General features: G+C 39.8%; 1 protein-coding gene across 5 annotated transcripts in view; it reads right to left on the reverse strand.

Moving 5' to 3' along the window:
- CKAP5 (cytoskeleton associated protein 5) overlaps window positions 1-26,615 on the reverse strand; it is a 55,033-nt gene that overhangs the window by 25,884 nt on the left and 2,534 nt on the right. For 3 of the 5 annotated variants that reach the window (XM_033061809.2, XM_033061806.1, XM_033061808.1), the window contains 17 exons: window positions 19,168-19,259; window positions 18,455-18,648; window positions 16,876-17,082; window positions 14,318-14,489; window positions 13,261-13,393; window positions 12,872-12,975; window positions 12,388-12,501; window positions 12,085-12,189; window positions 9,469-9,558; window positions 9,201-9,365; window positions 8,306-8,434; window positions 7,365-7,547; window positions 6,359-6,472; window positions 5,049-5,159; window positions 3,745-3,837; window positions 3,006-3,191; window positions 1,335-1,429 (listed from right to left, as the gene is read on the reverse strand). In XM_033061809.2, coding sequence (XP_032917700.1) covers window positions 1,335-1,429; window positions 3,006-3,191; window positions 3,745-3,837; window positions 5,049-5,159; window positions 6,359-6,472; window positions 7,365-7,547; window positions 8,306-8,434; window positions 9,201-9,365; window positions 9,469-9,558; window positions 12,085-12,189; window positions 12,388-12,501; window positions 12,872-12,975; window positions 13,261-13,393; window positions 14,318-14,489; window positions 16,876-17,082; window positions 18,455-18,648; window positions 19,168-19,224 — 2,252 coding nt within the window. In that variant the 5' untranslated portion in view covers window positions 19,225-19,259. Of the gene's footprint in view, window positions 1-1,334; window positions 1,430-3,005; window positions 3,192-3,744; window positions 3,838-5,048; window positions 5,160-6,358; window positions 6,473-7,364; window positions 7,548-8,305; window positions 8,435-9,200; window positions 9,366-9,468; window positions 9,559-12,084; window positions 12,190-12,387; window positions 12,502-12,871; window positions 12,976-13,260; window positions 13,394-14,317; window positions 14,490-16,875; window positions 17,083-18,454; window positions 18,649-19,167; window positions 19,263-25,291; window positions 25,358-26,615 lie in introns of those variants that run through there. The other 2 variants (XM_033061807.1, XM_042779364.1) reach the window with 2 other exon arrangements.

Below are 26,615 nucleotides of genomic sequence, written 5' to 3' on the forward strand. Positions count from 1 at the left end.
TGAACTACAAAATATAGTGGTCCACCTGGGTGCAGGTGTATCCAAGTAAAAGTATAATAGACATGCAATTCCACAGCTCTGTGTCCAGCCCACACCTGGAAGTACCTTGAGACAAATACTCTTCAGAGAAGATCAAGTGAGGAGTAAAGTAGTTACAGTAGTTTCACGAATACAAGCCGCACGGATTATAAGCCGCACCCCCGGTGCCTCGACAATGTTGCTGTCTTTGTCAATAGATAAGCCGCACCCCGAATATTAGCCGCACTTTCGTTCGTAGCGAGAATCCGTGCGCAGCTTTCACAAATTGGCCAATTAGCAACAGGATCGTGGCATAGCGGGGTTTACTGGCTCGGGGCGGGGCCAGGCAGGCTCGGCCCGCTCATGGTTGCCGATAGGGGTGGATGGCCCGGCTCGGCGCTACGGCTTGGCTGGGCCGGCCGGGCGGTGTTGCTGCCGCCGCCGCCGCCAGGCTCCCTGCTCCCGTCTGCACTGCCACTGCTGCGTTTGCTTGCCCTGCGGGCGGTGCTGCTGCCGCTGCCGCTGCCAGACTCCCTGGCTCCCCGCTCCCGTCTGCACCGCCGCTGCCATGTTGGCTCGCCCTGGCCGGCACTGCTGGTCGCCGCACCGCCGGGCTCCCCCACGCTGCTAGCCCTGGTTCCCCTGGGCTCCCGTGCACTGCCAGCCCTGCTTCTAGGGGGCTTTTCCCCGCCGCCGGGCAGCCCCGCGCCGCCGGGCTTCCTGCTTCTACTATGCTATCCTATGCAATGTGGCTCCCGTGCACTGCCAGCCCTGCTTCTACGGGGCTTCTCCCCGCCGCGGGGCAGCCCCGCGCCGCCGGGCTTCCTGCTTCTGCTATCTTCCCCTATGCAGTCGGGCTCCCGTGCACTGCCAGCCCCACTTCTGCCGACTCCCCCGCCATGCTGGCCCAGGCTCTGCCGCCCTCCCTGCCCCGCCCTGCTGGCTCAGGCTCAGCCGCCCGCCCCCCGCACTGCTGGCCCCGCCTCTGCCAGGCTTTCCCACCTCTGCCGGGGCCAGCCGGGCTCCAGCTTGGCTTGGGGCTGCCGCGGGCTCTCACTTCCGTGTTGGCAGCTTTTAGAATTTTGTTAATGTATTAGCCGCCCCGGAATATTGGCCGCACGTCCGGGTTTCCACCAAAATTTTGGTCAAATTGGTGCGGCTTGTATTCGTGAAATTACTGTACTAGTAATGCCAGATACTTTCAGTTATATACTTGAGAGCTAGAAGAACATGGCTAATATCAGAGTTTAAGGAACTAGTTCCAGATTAGAAACATTTTAATTCAAGTTTCTCTTAGCAATTTACTTAAGACTTACCCAGAAAAGCCAAACTCTTTAATTGCATTTGCAAGCCAGTTCAAAGTTTCTGACTGATTTTTAGGATTCTTCTGAGAGAAAGCCATAGCCACAAGCTGGAATACAAGACAGTTAAGTGTAAACTTTCATTGGCAAACCAGGTGACAAAGCACTGTAAATAAGTAATTGAAGACATCCAGAAAAACCACAGTGCAAATGAACAGAAAAAGCAACTCTATCACTGCAGCTGGATACAAGTGGAACTGAAGTGAACTAGAAGTTCCTGTAGCAATTAAAGGCAGACAGAGACACCTTTATTATGGATTTGTACCTGCTTTGGCAGTATTAAAAAAAATCAGATAATTATTCATTATGACTGTACCTCTGAAGATCATAAAAGAGATCCTCTTAGGAGCTGTGCTGAATCTCTTGGAGGACAGGGAAGTGACTGAGACAGCCAGCATGGCTTCACCAAGGGCAAGTCCTCCCTGACCAACCTCACTGCTTTTTCTGATAGATCAGTGCAGTAACAGACACCATATATCTGGACTTCTGTCAGGCGTTTGACAAGGTCCCCCACAACATCCTTCTCTCTAAATTGGAGAGACACGGGTTTCACGGGTGGACTCTTGTGGATAAGAAATTAGTGGAATGATCACATCCAGAGGGTAGTGATCAGTGGCTCAGAGTCCTGATGGAAATCAATGACAGGCAATGCTTCTTAGGGATCCATATTAGGACCAGTGTCATTTAATGTAATAAATGACAGACAAAAGGATTGAGAGCTTCCTGAGGGCAAGTCTGAGATGAAACAAGCTGAGTGGTGCAGTTAACACACCTGAAGGACAGGATGCCAGCCAGAGGGACATGAACAAGCTTAAGAAGTGAGCCCATGGAAACCTGAAGAGGTAAACCTGAAGAGGTTCAACAAGCCAAGGTGTTGCACTTGGGTCAGGACAACTCTTGGTATCAACACAGACTGGGGGATGAATGGAGAGAGAACATGCACAAGAGAGCATCCAGCCCTTCCAAGGAGGCTGGACACAACCCAGCAATGTGCACTCACAGCCCAGAAAGCCAACTGTGTTCTGGGCTGCACCAAAAACAGTGTGGTCAGCAGGGAGGGAAATCCGCTCTTCTACTCTGGGTCTTGTGAGACCCCACCAGCAGTGCTGCATCCAGTTCTGCGGCATTCAGCACAGGAAAGACAAGGATCTGTTGGAATGAGCAGGGCCACCACGATGGAAAGGATGGAGCACTTCTATAAAGAAAGGCTGACAGAATTGGAATTTTTCAGCCTCAATAAGGCTCCAGCAAAACTTTTCAAAAGGGCATACAAGCAGTTGGACAAAGAAGAATAGGTCTGACCTGAAAGAGGACTTGTGGCTGCCCCATCCCTGGAAATGTTCAACGCCAGGTTGGATGGGACTTTGAGCAACCTGGTATGCCTGCATATGGTGTGAGGAGGGGACTTAGATGTTCTTTAAGGTCCCTTCCAACTCAAACCATCTTATAATTCTGTTTTCAGTTTTAGAGGAATGTACAGACCTGCTGCCTGCAGAGAGCAAACAAATCACTTTCATGCAGCAGAGAAAAATCAAAGATTTTATATTTACTCAATAGACTGAAAGGACACCTTATGTATTATTTCTGATTTTATTTACTGAAAGAATATCTTTGCTGCTCACTCACCTGCTCAGCAGTCCATGGCAACTGACATGCTTCTGCTATTGCTGTCATGGCCTCTTTTGCATTAGTTCCACATTTCACATCACCAACCTTATCTACAAGACCATCTAGCACAACCTGTGCTGAAGTTTTGGAGAAGTTTCCTTTCTGTGCAATCAATGCAACTATATGCAATTTCATCTGCATCACCTGCAATGTCCAAAACAGCAAGAAAGTTACTCATGTCTTCATGTATTTTAACCTAATTTTTCTCATTCCATATATCTATAGATACATGTAAGAATTATATGGATCTGTGGGTAAATACTAACGTGCGCACAAAATTTCTATTTGGATATACATACACAAGTTGGAATATGCAAAAGTATTTATGCAGACATTTTCTACATGCAAACACAGATGTTTTGTGTGATTATACACATAAACTGTGTACACACACATTATTATATATATACACACAACATCAATAACACTGGGATGCCATTATCTACTTTAAGAACATATATACACACAAGCTTATATATATGCACATCTGGACATAAACATCTAAAGAATCTTTAGATACCTTAGATGACATCTAGAGTCTTAACTCTCAACAGAAATAAAATGCAATTTGAGAGTTTATATTCTCATTCATTACAGATAGAACTGTGGTCACAATGACATACGCACTTAGAGCCTTTTAGCTGGAAACTACATTAACAAAAATAGACTAATTAGTTATTGAAGGATAATGTATTACCTGAAAATTTGTTTCCTTCCAACCAGGTTTCTTGGCCAGCATTCTTACTAGGGCTTGGCAAGGCATTTCACTTCTTTCCATAAGCTCAACAGCCTAAAGAATAAATAAATATTAAGTTAGCAGGTGTGTCACAAATTATACAAAACTCAAAAAGAAATTCTCAACTGTCCTCAAAGTATTTTCTTAATACTGAACTAAATTACAGAAATTCTCAGCATAATAATTTACCTGAAGAGCCACTTTTACAAGGAGTCTGTAAAAGTCATTTAACCTACAGTATTTACATCACTACTCCTTTAATGTTCTTTAACAAATGTCCTTAACAATCTCTACTGGCCATTCCAATCCTAAGAATTTAACACCTAATTACAAACAAAACCAAAATCCACAAACAACCCATTTGCCCCTCAAAAAGTTGCCTTTGTTTTAAGATGAGGTATATTATGCAGGCTTTCATACTGGAATGTTGACTACATATCAGAGATTAAGCCTGAATATGATCTAAATTACTGGGGTTTAGCTGTTGTTATGCTTATTCATTCAACTTAAATGGCAGGATTTTAATAAAGCAGGCCTCTGCAGCAGCATTTCAAAGCATCCAGTCACCATTTTCTAACTCAAGTTAGTCACTTTTCCCACTAAAATATTAAAAGCTCAGTTATGACTGTGCTGGTGTATTGGTATGAACTACTCGTACATCTACAGTTGATGCTTTTTTGAATGTGAATTCTCAAAGGTCTTCTGATGGATACCATCCGGGTATGGATTGATACCACGAGAGACATTTGATGGGTTTTTTTTGTTTGTGACTACGTGAAACACTTTCTACTAGCTATGAAGACTGCTAGTACTGCAAAAGCCGCTAAACCTAAAAGTTTCAACTGGTAAGTAGTTGATTATAATAAATTGCGGCCTAATATGCAAACATCAGGAACCTATTTGCAATAGATTTAGCCTAGTTGTTGAAAAACGTTTTGTTTAAATCTAGCTATCTTTGAGACCAACCTGTACAATTATTTGGAGTTGTAAAAAGACCTCTAAGTATCCTCAATCAAAATACAAGTGTTTTTGACAAAAGCACAACTCTCTACATTAAGGTAAAATACTTACTCCACTATTGTTATGGAATTGAAATCATGTAAGCTATTTGGCTTTAACAAGTATTGTTTAGTCCATCTGAAGTGCTGACATACAACCACCCCTAGTAAGTATTTCAGGAGACTTACCAGGCCTAAAGAGATGAAGAAATTATTACTTGTTTTCCCTTTCCCTACTGCCTTTCTTATCAACTGATCCAAACATACCTTCTGAAACTCCTCCATGCAGGCAAGCCTCTCTTTCCAGTTACCACTGTCCAACTGCTGGATACAAGAAGCTGGAAGGACAGCAGCAGCTTTCTCTTCACATACCTCTATCTGCAGACAGATCATAACAAGGTTAACACTCCACTGTATCCCTTCAGAAGAGGGCTGTAAGTTTAAGGACAAGTAATGTACTGGACTAACCCTTGTACTGTGGTGCATTTACAAAACATGAAAAAAGTTCTGTTGTCAACTGAAAGATTTTAGTACGAATTGTAGTTTTGGGGTCTTTACAGGTTTAGAAAGCTGCTGAAATTGCACTGCAACAGAAAAGTGATCTCTGGAAAGTATAAGAAACTGTAGACTGTCCAAAATAATCTTCAATAACAACTATCCTTTTAAAGAACCAAGCAGAGGTAACCTGAAATTTGCAAGGTAATTTTGGATCAAGTCTGAATAAACACTGACTACAATGCAACAGAAATTTATGAGGGCAGACAGAAACCCAGCTTCTGTCTCCATTTCAGCAAAATGGAAAATGAAAGTTATTTAGTGATAAAAACTTCCCTTGTTTCACTGGTGTCTGCATCACCTTCAGGAACTGGATGTTCATTTTCTACTGCATAACTAGCAATATAAACTGGATACACAATAGAAAATTTTCACTCTAAGTAATACTCCAAATATAACTACAGTTTGGACTGACAGTCCAAAAAACTCACAGACACATTTAACAAAACTTTAATAGTTTTTTTGTGACTGACCCACAGATACCCGAGTTTACCTGGTTCCCTACCAAGAAAGTAGACAGATGCTCAGCTAACATGCAGAATTCAGTATTTTTTTTTAAATGCAACTTAATATGAACAGCACACAACAGATTTTTATTAGTTAATGTAATTATTACTTGATTTCACTTCAGATTCCAATGTAAACTCCAGAATAATTTATTCTCAGGCTTTTAATACCAGACTCCTTCAGCAAATCATGTATCCTAAATTGCATATGAAACATCATTGTTTTTTTCATCCCTTTGTATTTCAGGGACAACAATAAACCCTGTTATAAAAGTATAAGCATGATTTATCATTTGCTGTCTTATATGGCCTGGTGCCAACAACAGCCTGAAGAACAGGTGTATTTACCAAAACCCATTTCACGAGTTATAAATTTATAGATACTCCTTTCCCTTCTTCTAACAAAAACAAACAACCTCTGTGAAAAACTCTGTAGTACCTGAAGAACTGATTAACCAAAGCTGCAATCTTTGGTTACAGAGGGCTTTGTATTTCCAAGAATAGCAGAATACTCACAGAGAGCTCCGACTCAAAGATTTCTTTGGTCTCAGGACCCTTCTTGCCTTTAGCCCCAGCACCTCCTGTACCTGCAGCTGTAGCTGGTTTGCCTTTCTTTGGTGGGGCCCCAGCCTAGAAAGTAAATGGACAAGTTAGCCAAGACCAAATAGGCCTCTAATGCAGATAGCAAAAGAACTGCTGTTTTTCCTATACTACACTTCAATTTTCTAATTGAAGTAAAAAAGTCAAAAAATACCTATCTCTGATAGCATAACAGCTGCAGGCAGAGATATATTGCTTTTAGACTACAAGGTTTACAAAACATAAGACAATGAAAGATGAAAAAGGTGAAAAATTATGTATTTGTGAAAGTTCAGGAAAAAATGAATTGATCTGTATGTTTTCCTATGGACATTGGTTAGATACTAAACTTGCAACTGCTATCTCTTTCTCCGGTTATCTGATTACCAAGAGATTTCAAAAATTTTATCTGTTCCTCTATTCACTTCAGGTGGTATACCACCTGAAGAACTAAGCAGCACATTACAAAGACCATCTACAGCAGTTGACTACTAAAATCCAAAGAATAATATTAAAGAAATACAGGCTAATAGTTCAAATTGCTTCAAAATATACAAAGGAACTAACTAAATGCAATACTGAAAAAATATGCAATACTTAATTAAGTAACCTTACTAGTTACAAGCAATGTTGACTTCAGCCAAGTATTACAATATCACAGAGCACATCCATGTTACAACATCTGAAGCTCCTCTCTGAATGCCTCCAGTCTTTTATCACTATTTCAAAATCAAAATCTAGTATTAAGACATAATGATACAAATGTCTTGTCACTTTAAAATTGAGATTTCATTACATTCCCAGAAAGTCACAGATTCCTTTTGCTATTAGGCTCACCTGAGTAACAGCTCAGTGGAGGCAGATGTTCAACAGGCCACCTTTAACACGCAGTATGTAACTATTGATGCAATCACAGACAACTGATTTTCAGACAACCTCTTACCTTCACTGCAGATGTTTTTTTCAGTGGTCCTGGTTTGGTTGCTGCATCTTTTGTTTCTTTATCTCCTGCAGGCCCTGGAAGAGCAGCTGCCTTTCCAGCAACAGGTTTGCCTTCTTTTTTCTCTGCTGCTCCTCCTGTTTTTTTGCCATAAACCAATTCTACCTTCTCAGCACATTCTTTAATCTGCCAAGCAGTGGGAGGGAGAAAAAAAACAAAAAGAGGTTGGAAAGAAGCTATTTAGCTACCACAATTAGATGCACAGTGTCCCTTTATCACCAGTGGCTCAAACTTAACTACTGTGGAAAAAATGTAAAGAGTTTAACTTGTTTAGTTTACAAAATTTTGTTATCCAGTGTTTCTTCAATAGTAACATTAACCAATCAGTGGCATCACCCACTGTATTGCCAAAATAATTCTTCTACTTCAAAACGAAGTGCATTTATATACAAAGAAAACATTGACATCCTACTGATAACTCATAGATGCTCTAAGACTAACTCTGAGCACCTTAAATTATAAAATCTTCACTCAGTCAACATACCTGTCAGCTTGCAAAAGTATAACAACTTCGTTGTTGGGAAATCTTTGATACCAAATCGTATCTAGTAATAAAAAATTAGACTGTATGGTTGTGACCTAAAAGCTTGTTTCAGACAACGAAGTGTTAAAAAAAACCCAAAAACCAACTCCATCTACCACCAACCAAAACCACAACTAAATATCACAACTCACCTCACAGATAATACTGCCAGATACTTTATATAAGAATGAAGAGATTTTCAGATTCCCTGCAACATCAGTAACATTTAAGTAAAAATACATCTTCAAAAATTGTGCTGAAATTAACTAGGCTAAAGCACAGTCTTTCACCTTCTCTAGCCTAAGATGCATCTTAAGTGGATAAATTGAGCCTTTTTTACAACATTTGTAACAATACTCACCCGATCAAGCTTTAGTTTGTCTACATCTGCCAGAAATGGATTCACAGCTTTCTCTCCAGCTACTTTCAAGGCAGTGCCTAATGCTTCAAAGCCAGCATCTCTTACTTCAGGAGCAGAATCATTGATATGCTTCAGAGAAAAACAATTTATGTCATATGACTTGTGGCTCATATCTAAACAGTTTCCATATAAATCCCCTCCCCTTATTTAAAATCTAAATCTACTACAGAGTAGTTCATTCCACTTCAGAAAGAAAGAGGTTGTTTTTCACTTCAGTTTTCCAATGTACTGACCAAGTCTACTCTCTCAGACACAGCCATTTGCTCATCTTTTTTTTTCAACAAGAAGAGGTTGAACATTCATGCTTTAAATATCATGAAAGTTCATAAAGAGTTTAAAATTCTGCAAATCTCCAATTTTTAAGCCAGGGATATTGCCTATACCAAGGAAAGGGTTATTTGCAATAAGAAAAAAGTACACATCATTACCATGTACACTGATAAATGCTCTAGTATCACTGCCATGTATGAATCAATGATGGTTGATCTTTTATTCATAGCAAACAATAGCACTCGAACAAAAACTTGTTAGAGATGTGTGCAAGAAGCAAGTGGCAGTGTCTGGGATAACAGCTGTAAATTGCTGTCTTAATCTATTACAAACTTAGTGAGTCTACAGCTTCAAAAAAGCTAGGATAAAGGAAACTAAATTGTTCCTCTGACTAAGAGTCACCTTCATGTTTGACATCAGACAAAAACTGACTCTGTGGGATACATAGCACACAAGAACTCTCTGGTCTCGGCACTACCTTCAGGTCTTTCTCCCCAGACAATCCAAGGTTTCATAACAGCGCTCAAGTCAACGCCAGAGAAAGGATCAACTCCTTCTGCTTTACCTTGAGAAGTGCAGCACAGAAAGGTTTTAACAGGCTTTTTGGCAGAGTAGAAGGTGTGCAGTGTCGGAAGCTTCTTGCAATGAAAAGGGATGTTTGTTGCTTAATTGTTGGGTTTTTGTTGTCCATTACTGCCAAAATATCTTCACTTATGTTCTGCAGTGTGGTCTACAGTGTTGAATAAATAAGTCATTATTTCAGTAAAGAGAAAAGCAAATCAAATTTAGAGACCAATTTCTCAGACAATGGGGAAATTTTCACTCTTACTTACTGTAAGAAAGATTGCATCAATGGCTTCCTGCAGTGCCTGCACTACCTGGGGCTTCTTCTCTTTGAATTTCTCCAGGATTGTTGGAACAACCTAAGGAAAAAAAGAACAAACACATCAACCCCCTCTTCATTACTATAACTGGAAAGCCTGATAGTCTGCGCCCTGGTACTTTGCAGAGAAGCCAGTAATTCAAATATCTCCAACGTACCCCTCCAGAAGTACACAAAAATCTTGCTGTTCTCCAATATTAAACTCATTCCAGTCACTCTATTGACAAACACAGATTTTTAAATAATTTCATAACAAGTTCACATAATTACAGATTATGGAATTATGCTGGAATACAGAGCAACAGAATAGAAATGAACAATTTCACAACATAAAGGGTGCTGTGCTCTTGTATTCTAAGAATCCAAGAAGGCATTTAACCCATCCCCTCTGTCCCAGCTTTCTGACAGCACTAAGCATGGCTCATTAAGAAGTCCTCATCTAATTCACAGCTGACAAGATCATGATTCTACAGCAATCTGAATCCTCTCTGCAGCAATATTTTTCAGATCTATCCCCTTGAAAAAGCACATCTGACAGTAAACTATGCCATACTAGAATTTGACAGCAATTTCTACCTAGTCTAGGTGCTCAGAGAGTCACTGCTGAAAAAACAAATAAATAAAACATTCAAGGGGGAAAAAAAGTAAAAATAACTACACTGCAGATATTCTCATGTGCCAGTAATATGAATAGGTCCATTTTAGCACGGGCTCTGTAACAGGAAGGCCTTCTGTCATTGAGCCAGAAACATGCAGATCTTAACTGTGGAAAGTAGGCTGTTTTCAAGATTTTAATAAACATAATAGTTCATAGTTTGGAAGAAGTCAGATGCCTTACAGAAGTTATATGTTCTTGCATAACAAAAAATAGATTTACTTTTTACTCAGAAACTGACTACGGGATCTCAACCCCTTGTGACACACTGCAACCTCGGCTCAGGTGGTAAGGTGGCATCCTTTTTTGGGCCACAACCTCCAAATTCCCAGTTTACAAAAACTTCAACACTCAAAAAACCTCCAGATAATACAGATGGCACCACAAAGACCATCATACATGCTATTGTAGGTACCAGACACCCCTATACCCTACAGAGAACAAAGTCATAAGGAAGAGATATTTAAAATCATTAAGCCTCTGTTTTAGAAAAGGCTGACAGGCAAAATGAGCATTTTTTAATGTGGAAGTTAGAAGCCATAGCCCATGTGAGAGGGAAAGAAGAAAAATTAGTCCAGGTGTACAAATGCAGTCGGAGATGAAGCTGGCACACATGTACTCAATTACAGTGAGGAGTACAATTCTATGCATGATTTCACTACTCTTGTTAGAACACAGACTACTACTGCTGTCCTATATTTAAGTAATAGAGTTTATACTCATTCAAATCCAGCAACAACTGTTTTATAACACTTCAATGCCCATTCTCAGGAGATGTCTACATCTTCCTCAGAAGTAAATAAATGCAGTAAAAAAAAAAATCAAGTGAACTGCTAAAATGAGCACTGAGGTTATGCAATTCAGAGCTGCCATTACAGTATTGAAAAAGTCATGTTCTCAAAGCCATTTGCTTAACAACCTCAGAGCAACACCCATTTTTTAGAAGTTTGGCCTTTTCAACACTAACTCTGTAGTTGTAAGGGTTAACCTTCAGAAATCAACTATAAAATAGATGCAAAAATGATTTTTATAACTATAGACAGCTTTCAGAATGAAAGTGACTGTCCAAACTGTTGTTCAGATTTCAGGAGATCTGAATGTTTCTGAAGCAGTGAGATTCAGCAACTTCCCAACTCAGAGACAACACTACTCGCAGCCAGGCACATCAGTTCTCTAACCCCATTACTCTTGCTTATCACATGAAAATTTGATTGAGCAGCTTAAAGAACACAGCAGCACAGGCTTGAGAAACAAGTGAGAACTGCAACTTACTAAAAGCTCTCTGTTTCCACATACCAGTTTAGTTTCCCTGTATTCCCTGATATTAGCTATTGATAAAAGAAGAGCAGCAAAGGAGAGAACAGCACTAAACTGGAGTATAAGAACATTTTGGTACCAAAAATCTCAAAATATTTTGCTATTTAAAGCAACAAAAACCCCCACAAAACCCAGGCAACAAGGAAACAGAACACCCACTACCTACCATCCCCCAACATTCAAAAAACCCAGCCAACATAAAACATACACCATGGAGGTGTTAGGTAGAACTCTGATTTAGAAGCTGTTTTTTTCACTGTGGCCTACAAATGCATTCCTGTGGGGGTATCTCTAGGATGAGGTAATGTAAAGGAAGTTCACTTAATGGCAGAACAATTCAATTTTCTTAGTACAGAAGACTTACATTGCAAAAGAAAGCTTCATGTTGCTGAATATGAATGAAGAAGGTACTTTCAAACTTAAGCTACTAAGATCTAGGTAAGTATTTCAATACTTACTCTTTTCATTGGTAAGCATTCCTAATTGTACAAAGAATACCTTTGATAAATACCAAAGCTTGACAAGATAAAGGGAAATGGAAAAAAGGTGTCCAGCATTAATAAAATCAGGAAAAAAGTGCATACTCTTACTTACATGCCCTGCATACTGTCCAAATTTCTTTCGGAGGCCTGTAGCTAGTCCAGCAAGGCATTTGGCAGCCAAAGCAACTAACATAACATTTGTATCCTTTCCAACAACCTGAAGAGAAAATCTGAGTGTCAGAGACATGGAAGAATTTAAAATAATCAGTGGGCCACAGACTGGGTTATTTCCACAACTCTTCAAGCTAGAACTTTCTACTCAGGAGTATTATATCAACTGTAACTTTCAAACTATCATACAAATAAATTACAAAAAATATTAAACTATATGTGCACTCTGAGTTTTATTTACTACCTTTTTGAGAGCTTTCACCAAGTCTGCATAGTCTCCTGATTCCAGCTTGGGATTTTTCACCAGCACTTCAACAGCCTCTAGAGCTTCTTTTCTTTCTTGCCACTTTTTTGCTTCCTGCAGAGCAAATAATTTACATTAATCTATAAATATAAACAATTATAGAGTAGCATACTTGCTACAAACTTTAGATTAAAAACATTTATTCCATCCTGGGAAAACCAAGGTCTCCCTACAGTTCAACATCAGTAATTGCAATGAAATATGAAAACCAGTCCTTTCCCAGGACATACTTCAGCCCCTTAAAATTACAGCTTTCTTGCTACTAAATCCAACTTTAAAATTTATTTATGACAGCTCATATGTTATTAACACCAGTTTGTTATTTATCCATGGGGCACTAAAGCACATATTGCAGAATTGTCCGTAACTCTTTAGACTCAGCTACACCAAGAATTAACAGGTAGTATGTAGGTTTTATGCTTACTATTTTCTCATAGAAGTCTTTGGGAAGCTTGGAGAGAATTTCTACAGCTTCAAGCAGCTCATATGCATCTACTTGCGGTACCGCCTCTTCCTCATCATCATCTCCTGCAACCAGGAGAGAGAAATATAAGCAGAGTGACACAAAATTTTGACTAGAGCACCACCTAAGGCTCATTGTTTACCAAGTGCTATCAGCAGTTATGATTTTGTTGTTTCAAAAGACAGATACTCTTTCATATAAAGTTTCTGCTTCAGACACACTTTCCTCCTGTCTAGCACACTTCACATTTTGCACCAACTTGAGTAAAATCTCCTTTACAATTTAATACAGCCCTTCACAAACTATATACAATATACTTGCCAAAAGAGTTCAGAGATTAAATAGTTTACCTCCATCTGCATCTCCTCCAAGTCCCTGTTGCTGCTCAAATTTTGCTTTCAGCTCCTGCTGGGAACGCAGGAACCTGGTCTGCTTAGGAGCAGCTGATGACACTTTGATCCATTCTTCTTCCAGTTCTTTTAGCTGCCAAAAGGGAAAAGAATCATCATATCAGAGACATTATGGACAATACTCCATGTCAGGTAAGCCACTACTGTTTTCCCATTTCAAAGCCAAGACAGCACTACCTTTCACTACTGTCTTCTGTCTGCCACTAAATGAGTGACTTCACATTCACTGTTCAGAAGTCTTTAAGTATATCCACAGAAGATAATATTATTGCAAAGCATTTACAAAAGAAAAAATAGTAGAACAGTCAGAATGGTATGGCCTTTCTGTAGGCACTGTGAAATAAAAACGGCTGAGCATGAAGGAAGCTTTCCTTTACAGCCATGCTATTATTACACACTAAAACTAAGATAAAACAAACATGCTGAGCTACATTTGATGAAAGAGTTTGGGTTTTTTTTAACCATGCCCTTTTAAAGCAAGCTACTGCTTTCCACCTGAACATAATTAACTCAAGTGGGTAGGAGGAAAGGATGCATAATTTATAAAATTTTAAATGATGAAATATTCTATCTACCTATCTATCTATCATAATGCAATGCCACTTCCTGAAGGGAAACTCTCATATACTGAGCATCATCAGTATGAGAGGATGCAGAGAAGAAAAAACTTCAGGAAAAAAGAAAACCGAGAATGAAAACTATTGACTTGAAGACTTTCAGTGCAAGGGTCTTTTCTAAGGAAAACCATTTTGCTACATTTTACTGCTTAATCGCCATCCTCAGTTTCAATGAGGCTTCACCCCACAACTTCGCGTATGTTCAGAGTAACCAAACATTGTTATGATTCCCTTACAAATGACTAGGAGTGACCAATGTTTCAGGTAAAGTCAAATGGAGCTAAAAAATACATTCCAGTTTTGTTTTTAAGAATGTCCAACGTCACAGAATCAGGGAGGATGAGCATCAAATGTTTGGATACAGTAATACTTTTGCCAACCTGAACAGAATTTATGTTCTGCAATGGAGGTCTCAAAGCATCCCTTATCCAACGGTAGATCTCCACAGCAAGGAGCTTGGCTTCATCTCGAACAGCCTTTTCCCGAGATTCAAAAAGTTTTGGCAATACTTTGATGATTGGCTTCAGTGAGATTATCTTTGAACCAAATTCACTGAAAGTAAATACACAGAATAGCATCAGTGTCTGTGAACAGGGAGTGATCCACAAATAACTTTGTTAGTCCTCCAATGCACATTTAGTGATTTTGTCATTTACTCAAGCCATTATTCTAGATATTATTTTGAGACACTACTGCAGAATTTAAAGAATATATGCCCTATCAAAATTAACCTCCACACCCATCTTGGAATTACAAAATCAGTCCTCTCAAATTACTTCAAAGCACTTAATCCAATCCAGTGCTTAAATCAGCTCCCTTGCCAAGGGGGAAAAAAAAGACGAGAGAAGAAAGAAAGAAGTTGTCCTCAGAACAAAATTTGTATGACCTACTTTTTTTTTTTAAATCAGAATAGAATCTCCTTTGTCTATCCTTGGAAGCAAACTGGAGTAAAAGCATTAGTCACTTTTCCATTTGTTGGACCAGATAATTATAGTGCGCTTGGGTCATCTTCACAGAAAACATATGTGCTACTGAAGGAACACATAAAACAAGTTTTCCCAGCCAGTCACCTTTCCTTGACAGGAGATTCTACATACTGTTGCACTTATATAAACAAAATTTCCTATTTCAATCCCTGACGAATAAGAACACAAAAACTCTCTTTTCAAATTCATAGTAAAGGTAACTGCTGTAGGTACTAAGGCATCATATATAGATCACCTGAAAAGTATTAATTCCTTTTGATTTAGAAACATTTCTTAATTCTAAATTAACTTTTCTACCAATCACTTTTTCTTATGGTTCCCTCCACTGCAAGTTCCACATAAAAAAGCTACCAAAAAGGGCTGCTCAAGAACTAAAATCTACATATCTCACTTTCTAAAAATTCTAGTGCACACCATTTTATTTCCACATCAGCTTTAAAAAACACTAAGTATAAAAACCTTCAAAAGGGATCTTGGAAGTAACACGACTTAAATATGAGAACAAATGAGTTGTCCAAGAATTCAATTTTTCTATCATGACTCAAAAAGACAGCATATTGGGGGAAAATGCCTATGCAAACTAATTCATGTCTAACTCATGATCTAATCTATCTAACAAGAAAAAATAGAAACCTTAGCACAAGACAGAAAATATCGAAAATTAAACTAAAATTATGCGTTTAAGCTACCCACCTAGGTACAACACAAATTTTGTTATGAATGTAGAAAGCCTACCAAAGCTTAAGAAAAATTTAAGTAGCAACACAGCTCAGAAGCAGAAGATGGAGTTTAAGCCAAGAGGCCTCCATGAGAGTATTTGATTTTAACTTCACAAAGATAATAAAGTACTGCATGTAAGAAACAAAACCATGTGGCACATATTACTGAAGTAGTTAGTTGAAAGATGCTGAGGAAGATTATGCAGGTTTCTAATTACACTGCACTGTTAAAAGGACATTCAACCAGATAAGCAATTTAAAACAGCTAAATTATATTCTTAAATATAGGGCAGTAGTTTCACTTAGCAGAAGCATAGGTAATGTGTTAAGCCCAAAGCTTTATTTTGTCATTACCGAAGCCTGAAACAATCAGTTTAACAAGGATCATCTCTATGTATGCCTTAGCAAGTTCTCTAAAAGATATATGTGGAGAGTGCCTGATGTTCTATATTATACAGTTTTCACATGAGCTACTTTACTCAAAGAAGTGTTCTGTCCATTAATCCCAAAATTTTTTGCTTCCTTAAAAACAAACAAACAAAACCTAATTGTCAGTAAATTATATATACACACACCAAGTATAAGAATTTCATTAAGCCCCAGTACTTTTCACTCAAAGGCAGCAAACAAACTTGATGTGGAACTAAAAAATAATCTAATACTGAAGCCTACTACATCATCTTAAATTGGATTTGATTTTTAAGGAGCACTAGCAGCTCTCCTTTTCAATAAAGGAATTATTATACGCACAGTAGAAGCTTACTGTACAATGAGCTTGGTTTTTTTCTTTCTTCTAAAAACACACACTGTGTACCCAATTAAACATGCTCACATCAGTGAAGAAAACAGTAGTTTAAAAAAACCAAACTACATTTTAGTTTCCACATCAGTGAGTTTATTATAGACATTCAGAAGAGAAGCTTCACAGCCTGGAACAAGACACACTAATCTTGCCCTTCTCTCAGTGGCTGGGAAAATGAAAGTTTGGTAAAAAGTTACCATGAATGAAAGACATCCAGATGAGGCTTGTACAACACAGAAAATAACTAACAAATCCAGTGATGCTGTCAACTGTTGCTGTCAAAAGATACAAGTTCAGGAAAGATGCACTCTACTCAACAATAACAAGGGCCTGCTAAAGACTTCAGCAATAAAATTAGACTCCACATATTGCTAGGGTGAGGAAAAAGCAAAAAAGAAAACCACAAAACCCACCATCAACTAAAATCCTACCTTAGTGCTTTCCTCAGCGTCTCTATACATGCTACTATGATTTTTGGGTTTTTGTTGTCCAGACCCTTCAATAATTCCTCCTGTATTGCCTCTCCTTTCTCAATTTCTATATACATTAGACATATATCTTCACCCAGTTCTTTTGCTCTGGCCTTTGGCTGATTGAACACTTTATTTACAACTCCAGATGCCACTTCTCCTGTTGTCCTGAAAGATGAAAGAGTATTACTTTGGGAACATTCATATGAATTAAGTGTTCTACATCATTATCCACAGAAAACACAGACAGCACCAAATCCAGATTAAAACCCAATAAGTCTTCACATAAAAGGGAATATATCCTAAGATAACCTTGAAGGAAATCACCTTTTTTAAGGATCGACTTTGTATCTAGTTTCATAAAAGAACACAGATCATAGTTAATATGATTCCAATACCAGACTACACCAGTGAAGAGTAGACATTCTCAAGAGTATATCAACATTCTCGACTTGAAGTCCACAAATAAGTGTCATGTCCTGGAATTATATATGTTGCAATATGTTAACTGTATCAGTACATAATCCCAGCACAGTATTTCACATATACTTCCAAGTTTCAGATAAAGTAAATAATTTGCTCCATTTTTAAATCAAGGAATGTGTAAGGTTCTTAGATTTTCAAACAGCTTTGGATTTGTTTACTTTTAAGTAAGACCTTTATTCATTTCATCAGGTCCCAAAGTCAGTGGACCAAACCTGGCCTGTTGTGTGCTTTTATTTCACCCTCAGGAATATGACCTATTTCATGGGTTAGACAACACAGAAGTACTAAAACACATCCAGTGAAGAAATTTGCAGATATGAAGAGTCATATTACAGTAATTTCATGACTATAAGGTGCACCGACTTCCGGGTGTCGGCAAATTTCCGAACTTTTGCCGATATATAAGGCGCACCGGACTACAAGACGCACTTTCTTTTTGCAGCGAGGATCCGCCACCGGCTTCCCCCATGCAGTTGCTGGTTGCAGCCCCGCCTCCACCTGGCTGCCATGGCCCTGCTGGCTCCCCCCGCGGCTCGCAGCTCACACTTACGGGTTGGCAAATTTCCAAACTTTGTCCATATATAAGGCGCACCGGACTATACGGCACACTTCGGGCTAAAATTTTAGTCAAAAGGGTGCGTCTTAACAGTCGTGAAATTACTGTACTTATGCTGGAAGCAATGTCACAAACATAACTATATTGTATTTCATGTATTAATTACAAAATGTCCCCCTGAAAAAAGGCTTTCTCCTACACAGATAAGACTGTTGCAATCAAATGAAAACAGAGATTGCGGTTCACAGCACTTAGACCACCGAGTGATTCACTTTTTTTGCCGTTTCAGAAATTTTTACTAGTGCCATGGAGGCCTCCCACAAGGAAAGCCTGCTATTTGGCAAGTTCTCTGGATTAGAAAGCAAGTTCTGCTCTTAGCACTAGAGATCAGATTTGTTAATGGCCACTGTAGAATTTATGTGCAGCTGCAGCCTTTCTCAGGGAGAGGCACATTAAACTGTCGTAATAGCCTAAGAGCAGCAAGAAAAGGCTACTTACTTCCCAGCTACATGAGCATTTTCAACATAAGCAAGTGCTGCTTCCAGTCCTTTCAGCTGAGCCACTGCATTGGAGTCAGTCACAAATTTCTTTATCAATCCAAGATACTTGGACCATTCAGGACTCTTTTCATCATCTATCTTCTGGAAAAGCTTAAGGGCTTCTTCATAACCGTTTAATCTGGCTTTCCATAGCTGGAAGGAGAACATGGACACTTAAATGTTGTGATATTACAACCTTAACTCACCAATCTTGCAAAGCTCTTCAATCGTATTTGAAAGTATGCCCAGCAAGCTGGCACCTGCAATTTCTCTTCAGTGTCTGTATGAATAACATGCAACAGGACAAAATACTTGTTTTTATCCCACCAAGAATGATCTGGATAGAGATATCAGTCTTCTCCCCTGCTCTTCATAAGTTCTAGCAGCCACCAATGAGGAGGTGGGAACCCAGCAATAGTTTCAGCTACCGATGAGTAATTTCTCCATGTGAATGAGTGTACCGATCAGCTTACGCCATATAACGCTACTAAAATCTGTTTAATAGAGGTTATTCAGCCTCTAGGTTGGATAGAGCTGATGTAGTTTCAGATCTGTTAATACTCAAACCATGCACCTGTCAAGATTACCCAATTACAGTGTATTTAGATACAGAAGCACTACAAAATCACTATGAGCAAAGATACATAGCAAGCCAAATCCAAGATTGCCTACCTTATGTTCACATTTTTGATCAATGGGCAGTTTCATCCACTCACTGTCATCCCCCATTGTAAATCAGGTTCTCTCTAGAACTACAGTAATTTCTGTGGAGATAAGGACAAGTTAGAAAACAGAAAAATACATACTGAGTATGTTCATATTTATACCTAAAAACACAAAAACCCAAAACAAAACAAACAAAAAAAAACCCCCAAAACAAACAAAAAACCCCCCAAAACAAAACACTGACCAACCAACCCTTAACCCTCCAGTTCTGTAGCAAATCTCATTGCTAATATGCAATTCAAGGTTGCAATTATATTTAGATGCACACTGCTTTTTAGCACCAGAAAATTAACAGAAGCCATTAAAGATGAGAGAACAGGGCAATTTGTAGTATTTCTGACATTACAAGTCTTGATCTGTGAAACTTTTAGTAAGTTGAAAAGGCATGTGGAACATATCCTCACCTAAGCACGAGGAAGAACGTACTACAGCTAAGGCAAGAAACCAAAATGAGTTCCCATCAACACTAAAAACTGACTCTTACTGACTTTTAGCAACAGGTGTCATGAATCAGTGTCAGAAAATAATCAGATGCAAATGTAAGGATAGTAATTTTAACAACTTTACAAACAGCACAACTGAAATTAAGTTACTGAGAAGAACAAAACCCATTTTTGCCCTAATTGTTATGTAGCCAGTGTCAGCAACTGTCAACAAGAGATAAGTTTCTTGCCACCTGTAGGGCTCAAATCCTTAGTCATTCAAGTTTTAGTGGTTTTTCCCTTCACCCTTTCCTTTAGATTAAAATAAGAACACTGACTATTAGGATATAACAGATGAGATCTCAGGCTCAATGCCCATCTCAGATTTATTGTACAACTAACCTGACTGCTCAGAAAATAATGAAAGAACATATCTGATGCAGAGAGGTCAGCAAAATGAAAATAGCAGCAGCAGTAGAAAGGGCTCCCAGTGTTATTTATAAGCACAAAATCAAACCAGAGATGGAGTAATGCATTTCAACATACCAGTCTGAATTCACAGACCAAGCCAAAAACTCTATAACCCAACCATACACAACAATTTATCACTACAGGCATATAAGTACACAACACTAGCAGAATGCTCCTACCAGAAATTCAGCCTATACCAGCAAAGCTGTATACTTTAGTCTACAAGGTATTTCATCTAATGCTCAGAGGTTCTCAGCAGAAAATTAATCCCTTGAATTAGGGGTGTATTTTCACTCACATAAATTAATATAAGCAAGTTCTTCAAAGCCTTCTGTCAGCCACACAACACTAACACAAACAGCTAACTCAATAGCAAAACTAGGCTAGCAACAGCATACAGTAAAAATCAATCTTTTTTATTCCTTCCTGGATTAGTTAGAAGATACTGAAGTAAAAACCGAACCTCCAAATAATTTAAAAAGAAAAATCCTAAGAAACACAAAGAACTCCAAAAGCCCTACCTGTCACCAATACACAGAGCCCCACAGCAAATTACACTAAGCTCGCCTTAAATATTTACAAGTTCCTATGGATGTTAATACTGTTCTCACTATAATTGCATAAACTATTAATTTGCCCAATGGCAGTAAAACAAGAGTCAATGTCAGAACACAAGCTGACTACATACATAAACAAGTGTATCCAAATGTTATTATGGTTTGTCCTTCTCATTTCCTTTCTCATCAAAACAAACAACAATATAGCTATTTTTTCTCGACATCAGCACAGTGGTACCAAGTGTGCTTCTAAAGAAAAAAAAAAAATTTGGGTAGAGCCAAAGAACTGTAAACCACTGAGAATGAAAGGATCTGCTCATTATGTAAGAAGCAAAGTACTCAGAAGCGAGGTTACCTAAAACCCATTCTACTCTTAATTCTGTTTCACTACCTTTTTTAATGTTCAACTTTCTCAACTTTCTAAAACACAAACCACGCCTTCCTCCAGTCGCAACATTCTTCCATGTTAGTAATTGACAAAAAAAGATACTCTGAATTAAAACTTACAATAACAATAAACTCAAAGGCCATTCCAACCCCAAACAATCATACAAGGTTAAAAGGGCAAGTGAGTTACTGCATCCAAACCCCATCTGCTTTCATCTGTTTAAACTCCTGCTTATGTTTTCTCTGCTCCAACCTCTCATTTGCTCTCTTAGCCCTCCTTCAGCCTACCGAGAGATAATGAAATAGGAATCAACAGACTCCCGATTCAAACTCAATGCATCTTACCTATTAAAAAAACCCAAACAAAAAACCCCAAACCCACCAAAACCCAAACATGCACACCAAAACAACACAAAAAGCACACCTCACACCCAAAAAGAAGATGCTCATTGCAAATACAGAAGTGGGGGGTTAAACATATCTAACTCTATGAAGTTCATGACTTCTCTCCAAAAGCAAGAGATGAGACTGAATTCACATAAAAAGCTTTCCAAACAACCCACCAAGCAATGGATGCAGGCATTCCCTTAAGTGAACACAGTTTCCAGAAGTAAAATTCCTCATCCCTCAAGTTAGTTCTGCAGCTAAGTGCCATCAGCAAAGACAGCTTTGCCAGTATAAACTGAGCTTGCATTAGGAATATCTTCATTTGAATGACCCAATATAGAAATAAAGGAGTACTTCCTCAGTGTGGATGCAGACAACATAAACAGATGCAGTGGTCTCCTCCCAAAGTCATATACAGCTTTGCAAAGAACAAGCAGAGTGAACTTCGTAGAAAATTAGGCAGTTCTGATTCTTATTCAGAAACCTGGAACTAATTCAAGCTATTGCCACTTTATACTTTTTTGCTGAAGAACACATAAGGAACCAATACAAGGACAACAGTTATTCTGAACAAAAATAGGAAGAAAGAATGAACACACCTACCAGCAACAGAAACACCAGGATAAAATTCTGGCACCTGTAGTAGACATCTACACTCTGTTTTTTTAGGAAACTGACAAAAGCATGAGCTTCCTACTTCAACAATAAAAAGAAACATTTATTTCTCTCCAAAGATCTGTTCTGCCAAGGAAAGAAGTCTTACTGTAAGAGAATTTCAGTCAAGTACTACAAACCTCAATTAAGTTCAAACCCTAAAGTTTGTCAGTAGCTCTATCAAAAAGGCTTGTCCATGACCAAACTGATACTGATTTACAATTATTTTTATCCTTACACATATACAATAGTTCGCTGTCAGAAAGTACAACCTCTTGTTTCTACACTAGTGACACACCACAGAATCTAGAATTTCCCTTCCCACAACACAATGTACTTAACTTGGGAGATCACACACAGTAAGAGACATAACGAAAAGAGATGAACGACGATGAAAGAGTGTTTCACCTATTATTTTCAGTCTAGACAACTCAATTCCCCCATTATTTTTAGTCATTAACATCTACAATCAATACTTCAATTACAAAATGGGTTAAGTTGCCTTCTGCATTGAATCTAGCATCTAAAAATAGTGATAAAATTATACTCCCCCCCACCAGTAATTTACAAATCCCTTTAGAATTTCTCAGAAAGTATTCCATGGTCACAGAGGGAAAGCTTCTTCTTAAACATCCAGTCTTTCTAGCTTTATCACTGCTCATGTCTGTCCTAATGCCAAGACTTTGTACTGTCTACATCTTGCATTTACCAGAATAAAAGATGGTTGTTTCTCTTTTCAATTAAGTCACTGGGTTCTGTGTGATCATAGAGTATCCCACATTCAACAAAAACTATTTTCTTAAAAGCTTCTTTGCAAAGACATGTAAACCTCAAGTCATTACTTCTCAACATCCAAATAGCAAGTGGCCTCATTATACGATAACACAGCTCAATTCTGTTATTACTAGTGAATTTGCAGCAATGAAGTGTTTGACCTACATACATTTTTTTGTTGCTACAACTTGGAACAAACAGAATTAAGTCTTTCAGTAAAATATTCATTTTGGTAAAATCCAGAAGGCAAGACCTCTGAAGCAACTGAACTGCCAAAGTAAGTTTTGAGAGAGACATTTGTCATAAAAGTGGTCAATGCAACATTTCCAAAAGCAAGTCACCCGAGAAATCTGTAGTGGAGATGAATAACAAATCTTTCCTGACAGTTCTTGGCAGGGCAAGGGAACAGCAAGAAAATGAAGACCATCAAGGAAAGAACAGGATCTTTTGAAGGGAGATCACACAAAATGCAGCAGGAGTGGAAAGCATTTACAAGGTAGCACAACTGCAAGAATTTAAAATGCAAAAGTGGGAATTCCCAAACGAATATATGTAAGTTTGGGAAACAAATGTATCAACACATTAAAAGATCATAAGAAAGCATGAAAACAAAGTTTGGATTCACCATGCACTACTATGAACAGCTCCTACTCAACTTCTAAATAAACGCTTTTCCAACTAAAATTTGGAAAACTGCATTAATATCACAGCTTACAGCATGGGGTACTGCTAAGGAAAAGTCTTTACATGATTAAGATTCTAAAATGTGATTTCTATTGAAGCATACATTCATCACCTATCACTGTATTTTACTGTGAAGTGTCACCTTCTAGACCATTTTCTACAGATGTACAATGGCAAACTAGGAAGCCATTTTATGCGAAACATAACCAGCTGTTTATTGATACTGACTTTCTCCATACTCACTTTCACCTATTGAATATTACTGTTGCACAAAAACATAATAAAATATTTTATTTTGAAAGAGTCTCAAAAACATTACTCAAGAATAAGTTCTGAGAAATCAAGACAGGTCTTTCTAAAGGAAAAATCTGTTTGAAACATTCCTACACAGTAGGGCACAAATTTGGAAAGTATGTAGCTGGATGTCACCTTTCAGACAAAACTATTCTTCTTGGCAGACAGATCTCTGTTAGTGCAGCCACAGTTTTCCCAGCATAAAGAATTATTTGTTTGTTTGTTTATTTCTTTAATGGCAGTTTTGGGTCACATTTCCTCTTTGGTTCTGAAATGACAATGTTTCCCTTTCTTAGAAGTTTAGCCCAACACGGTTTTTTTTGGTATTTGCCAGCCAAACCTTCCCATTAGACACAACATAAAATAGCTCAGAAAAAAAAGCTGAAAACTCAAGTAATCATAACAGTAGACAAAAACTTTATGGAATTTTAAAGGCTGGTATTTTCAATTGCTAGTTGATTTATAAGTTGCAAGATACAGACACTTGACAAAGAAATAGAAAGACTTCAGAATAATGAAAAGGAGAAATGCATGCTAAAGGCAAGCTACTGCTTCAGCAGCAATGAAATGGCATCCAAGAACAAACAGCATTAAATTCTCTCTTGCTTGCTCTAACATGTATGTCCTAATTCACCTCAGCGAAATTTTAATAGTGCAAATGACAAGCTACTGATAAAATATATAAACACTTAATTTCTCGTGAAAAACACATTTTAATACATGGCCTCTGAAAGTGACTAGGGTCCTTCTTTTCCATTCATCTGAAAGTGAGAGACAATGCAAAATAAACTGACCTTCTGTTACAGCTTAAGACCAAAAGCAATTTGTAACTGCATGGGTAAGCCTGGAGTGAAGCCAGTCTTAGAGAACCGAGAAGGGCAAAAGGGAAAAGGGTAACACACGGGCAAGTGCACAGCCATGCACTGACATAATTCTAAGGGTGGACAGTTGAGAGTGAAAGGTGTCAGTGGGACTGTGTTTGTAAGCTGCAAAGCTCCCCATCCCTCAAGAGGTTTTAGAAAGCTGAGGCATGAAAAGGCTCATGTGATGTTCTTTAAAAGGACGGCCTGAACTGCTGATGAAGGAAAGCTCCCACGGAGACATCACTAGCTCCCTCCTTCTCCAAGGGAAGCTCCCTCCAGCACGGCTTCCCTTGTGCAACTAACGGCGTCCCCGCTATCCCCAGCACCTTCCAGAAGAGCACCCCCTCCACTTGTGCCCGCAGCCGCAGATGTGCCCCCGCAGCCCGGCGATGTTTCCCGTTCCGCGGGTGTCTGGCCGCAGGCCGCGGCCGGGCACGGCGAGGAGGCCGCCCGCCCGCCCGGCATTGTCTGTGCCCGCCGCCCCCGCCCCATGGCCGGGCAGGGCCGGGCCGGGCCGGGCCCTGCCAGCGCCGCCGCGCACCGCCCGCGGCTCGGCTGGGCCTGGCCGGACACTCACCCTGACAGCTCCGGGCCGGTTCCCGGCGGCAGCGGGCGGGAACCACGGGCGGGCCGGGACGAGCCCCTCCCCGCCGCGGGCGGGGCTCGGGGCGCCGCGGCCGCACCTGGGCGGGAGCCGGCCCGCGCCGGGGCCAGACAAAGGCGGGCAGGGCAGGGCAGGGCAGCGCTCGCCGCGCCGCGCTGACCCCGCAGCAGCCCCGGGCACATCGCGCTCCCTTCCCGCCGCCGCCGAGCAGCCCCCGCGGGGCCGGGCGAGCGGCAGCGGGCGCTGCCCGGCCCTGCCGGCGGTTGCGGTGCCGCCTCTCGGCAAGGAAGGGCCGCCGGGCCGGCGACCAGTGACCAGCTTGGCCCGCCAGGCCTGCTGTCTTCATGACTCATACGCCGAACGCCCATACCCGTCAGAACAATTACTGTTCTAACAGAAGGAGCTGCGGTCATACCCGAGCATGCAGCAGACATTATCCCAGGCCACCAATCATCCAGCAATCCCTAACTGAAGGAGGGAGCGGTTCTGAAACCCGACAGGAGGAACAAGGCCAGCCGTAGGGAAGGAGAAACAGTGCCTTCCAAAGGAGATACGAACGAAGAGCCTGGCACCACACCATCCCTGCATTTCGTGCTGCTGCGAGATGTGTAATGACAGCACTCTGGTGGAGCTGATTCATCAGCAATCTCTCTAGCCCATCGTCTGACATTTTGAGATGCCTTTTCTATAGTGACAATAGCAACTGAAGAAGCTGGTATCACTTGCTTCCTCCTCAGAAGAGCATCAAGCCATTTGATGTAAGGCTGTATTTCTCCAGCCATCTTTTTAGCTAGCACCAACCATGCTTCCCACTGAATTACTGTCCAAGTTACTTTTCCTACTACCTCACTCTACACCCTGCAATAGGAAGGCATGAACACGCACAGCAGCTTCTGCTTTTCAACACCTGACATTTGCAGCAATCGAGCTGTCACAGACAACCCCAGACAAGGCACAAGTGCTCAGGTCAAGAGACTTTATTCAAACAAGCCAGAGCAACACTGCCCGGTGTAAGGCAATATTTAGTTTAAACAAAAGGGTACAAGGCTTTTCAATGTCACTTCAGAACTCCACCCATATAACATGAACCACTGGGAACAGTCTACAACAAAGCAACAGCAAGGCAACACCATATTAGTCTTGGACTGTGTTGTCCTAAACAAACCACTCTGCTGCAGATGCAAATGGTTTTAATGCCATCCTTCTCTAGCAGAGACTTCACAAACCATTTACATTAAATAGTTTACAAACAAATTAGCTATACAAGTTTATACATTTCTTTTGTAAACCATATAAG

This window comes from Catharus ustulatus, chromosome 6, assembly GCF_009819885.2.
Source record: "Catharus ustulatus isolate bCatUst1 chromosome 6, bCatUst1.pri.v2, whole genome shotgun sequence".
NCBI classification, from domain to species: domain Eukaryota; kingdom Metazoa; phylum Chordata; class Aves; order Passeriformes; family Turdidae; genus Catharus; species Catharus ustulatus.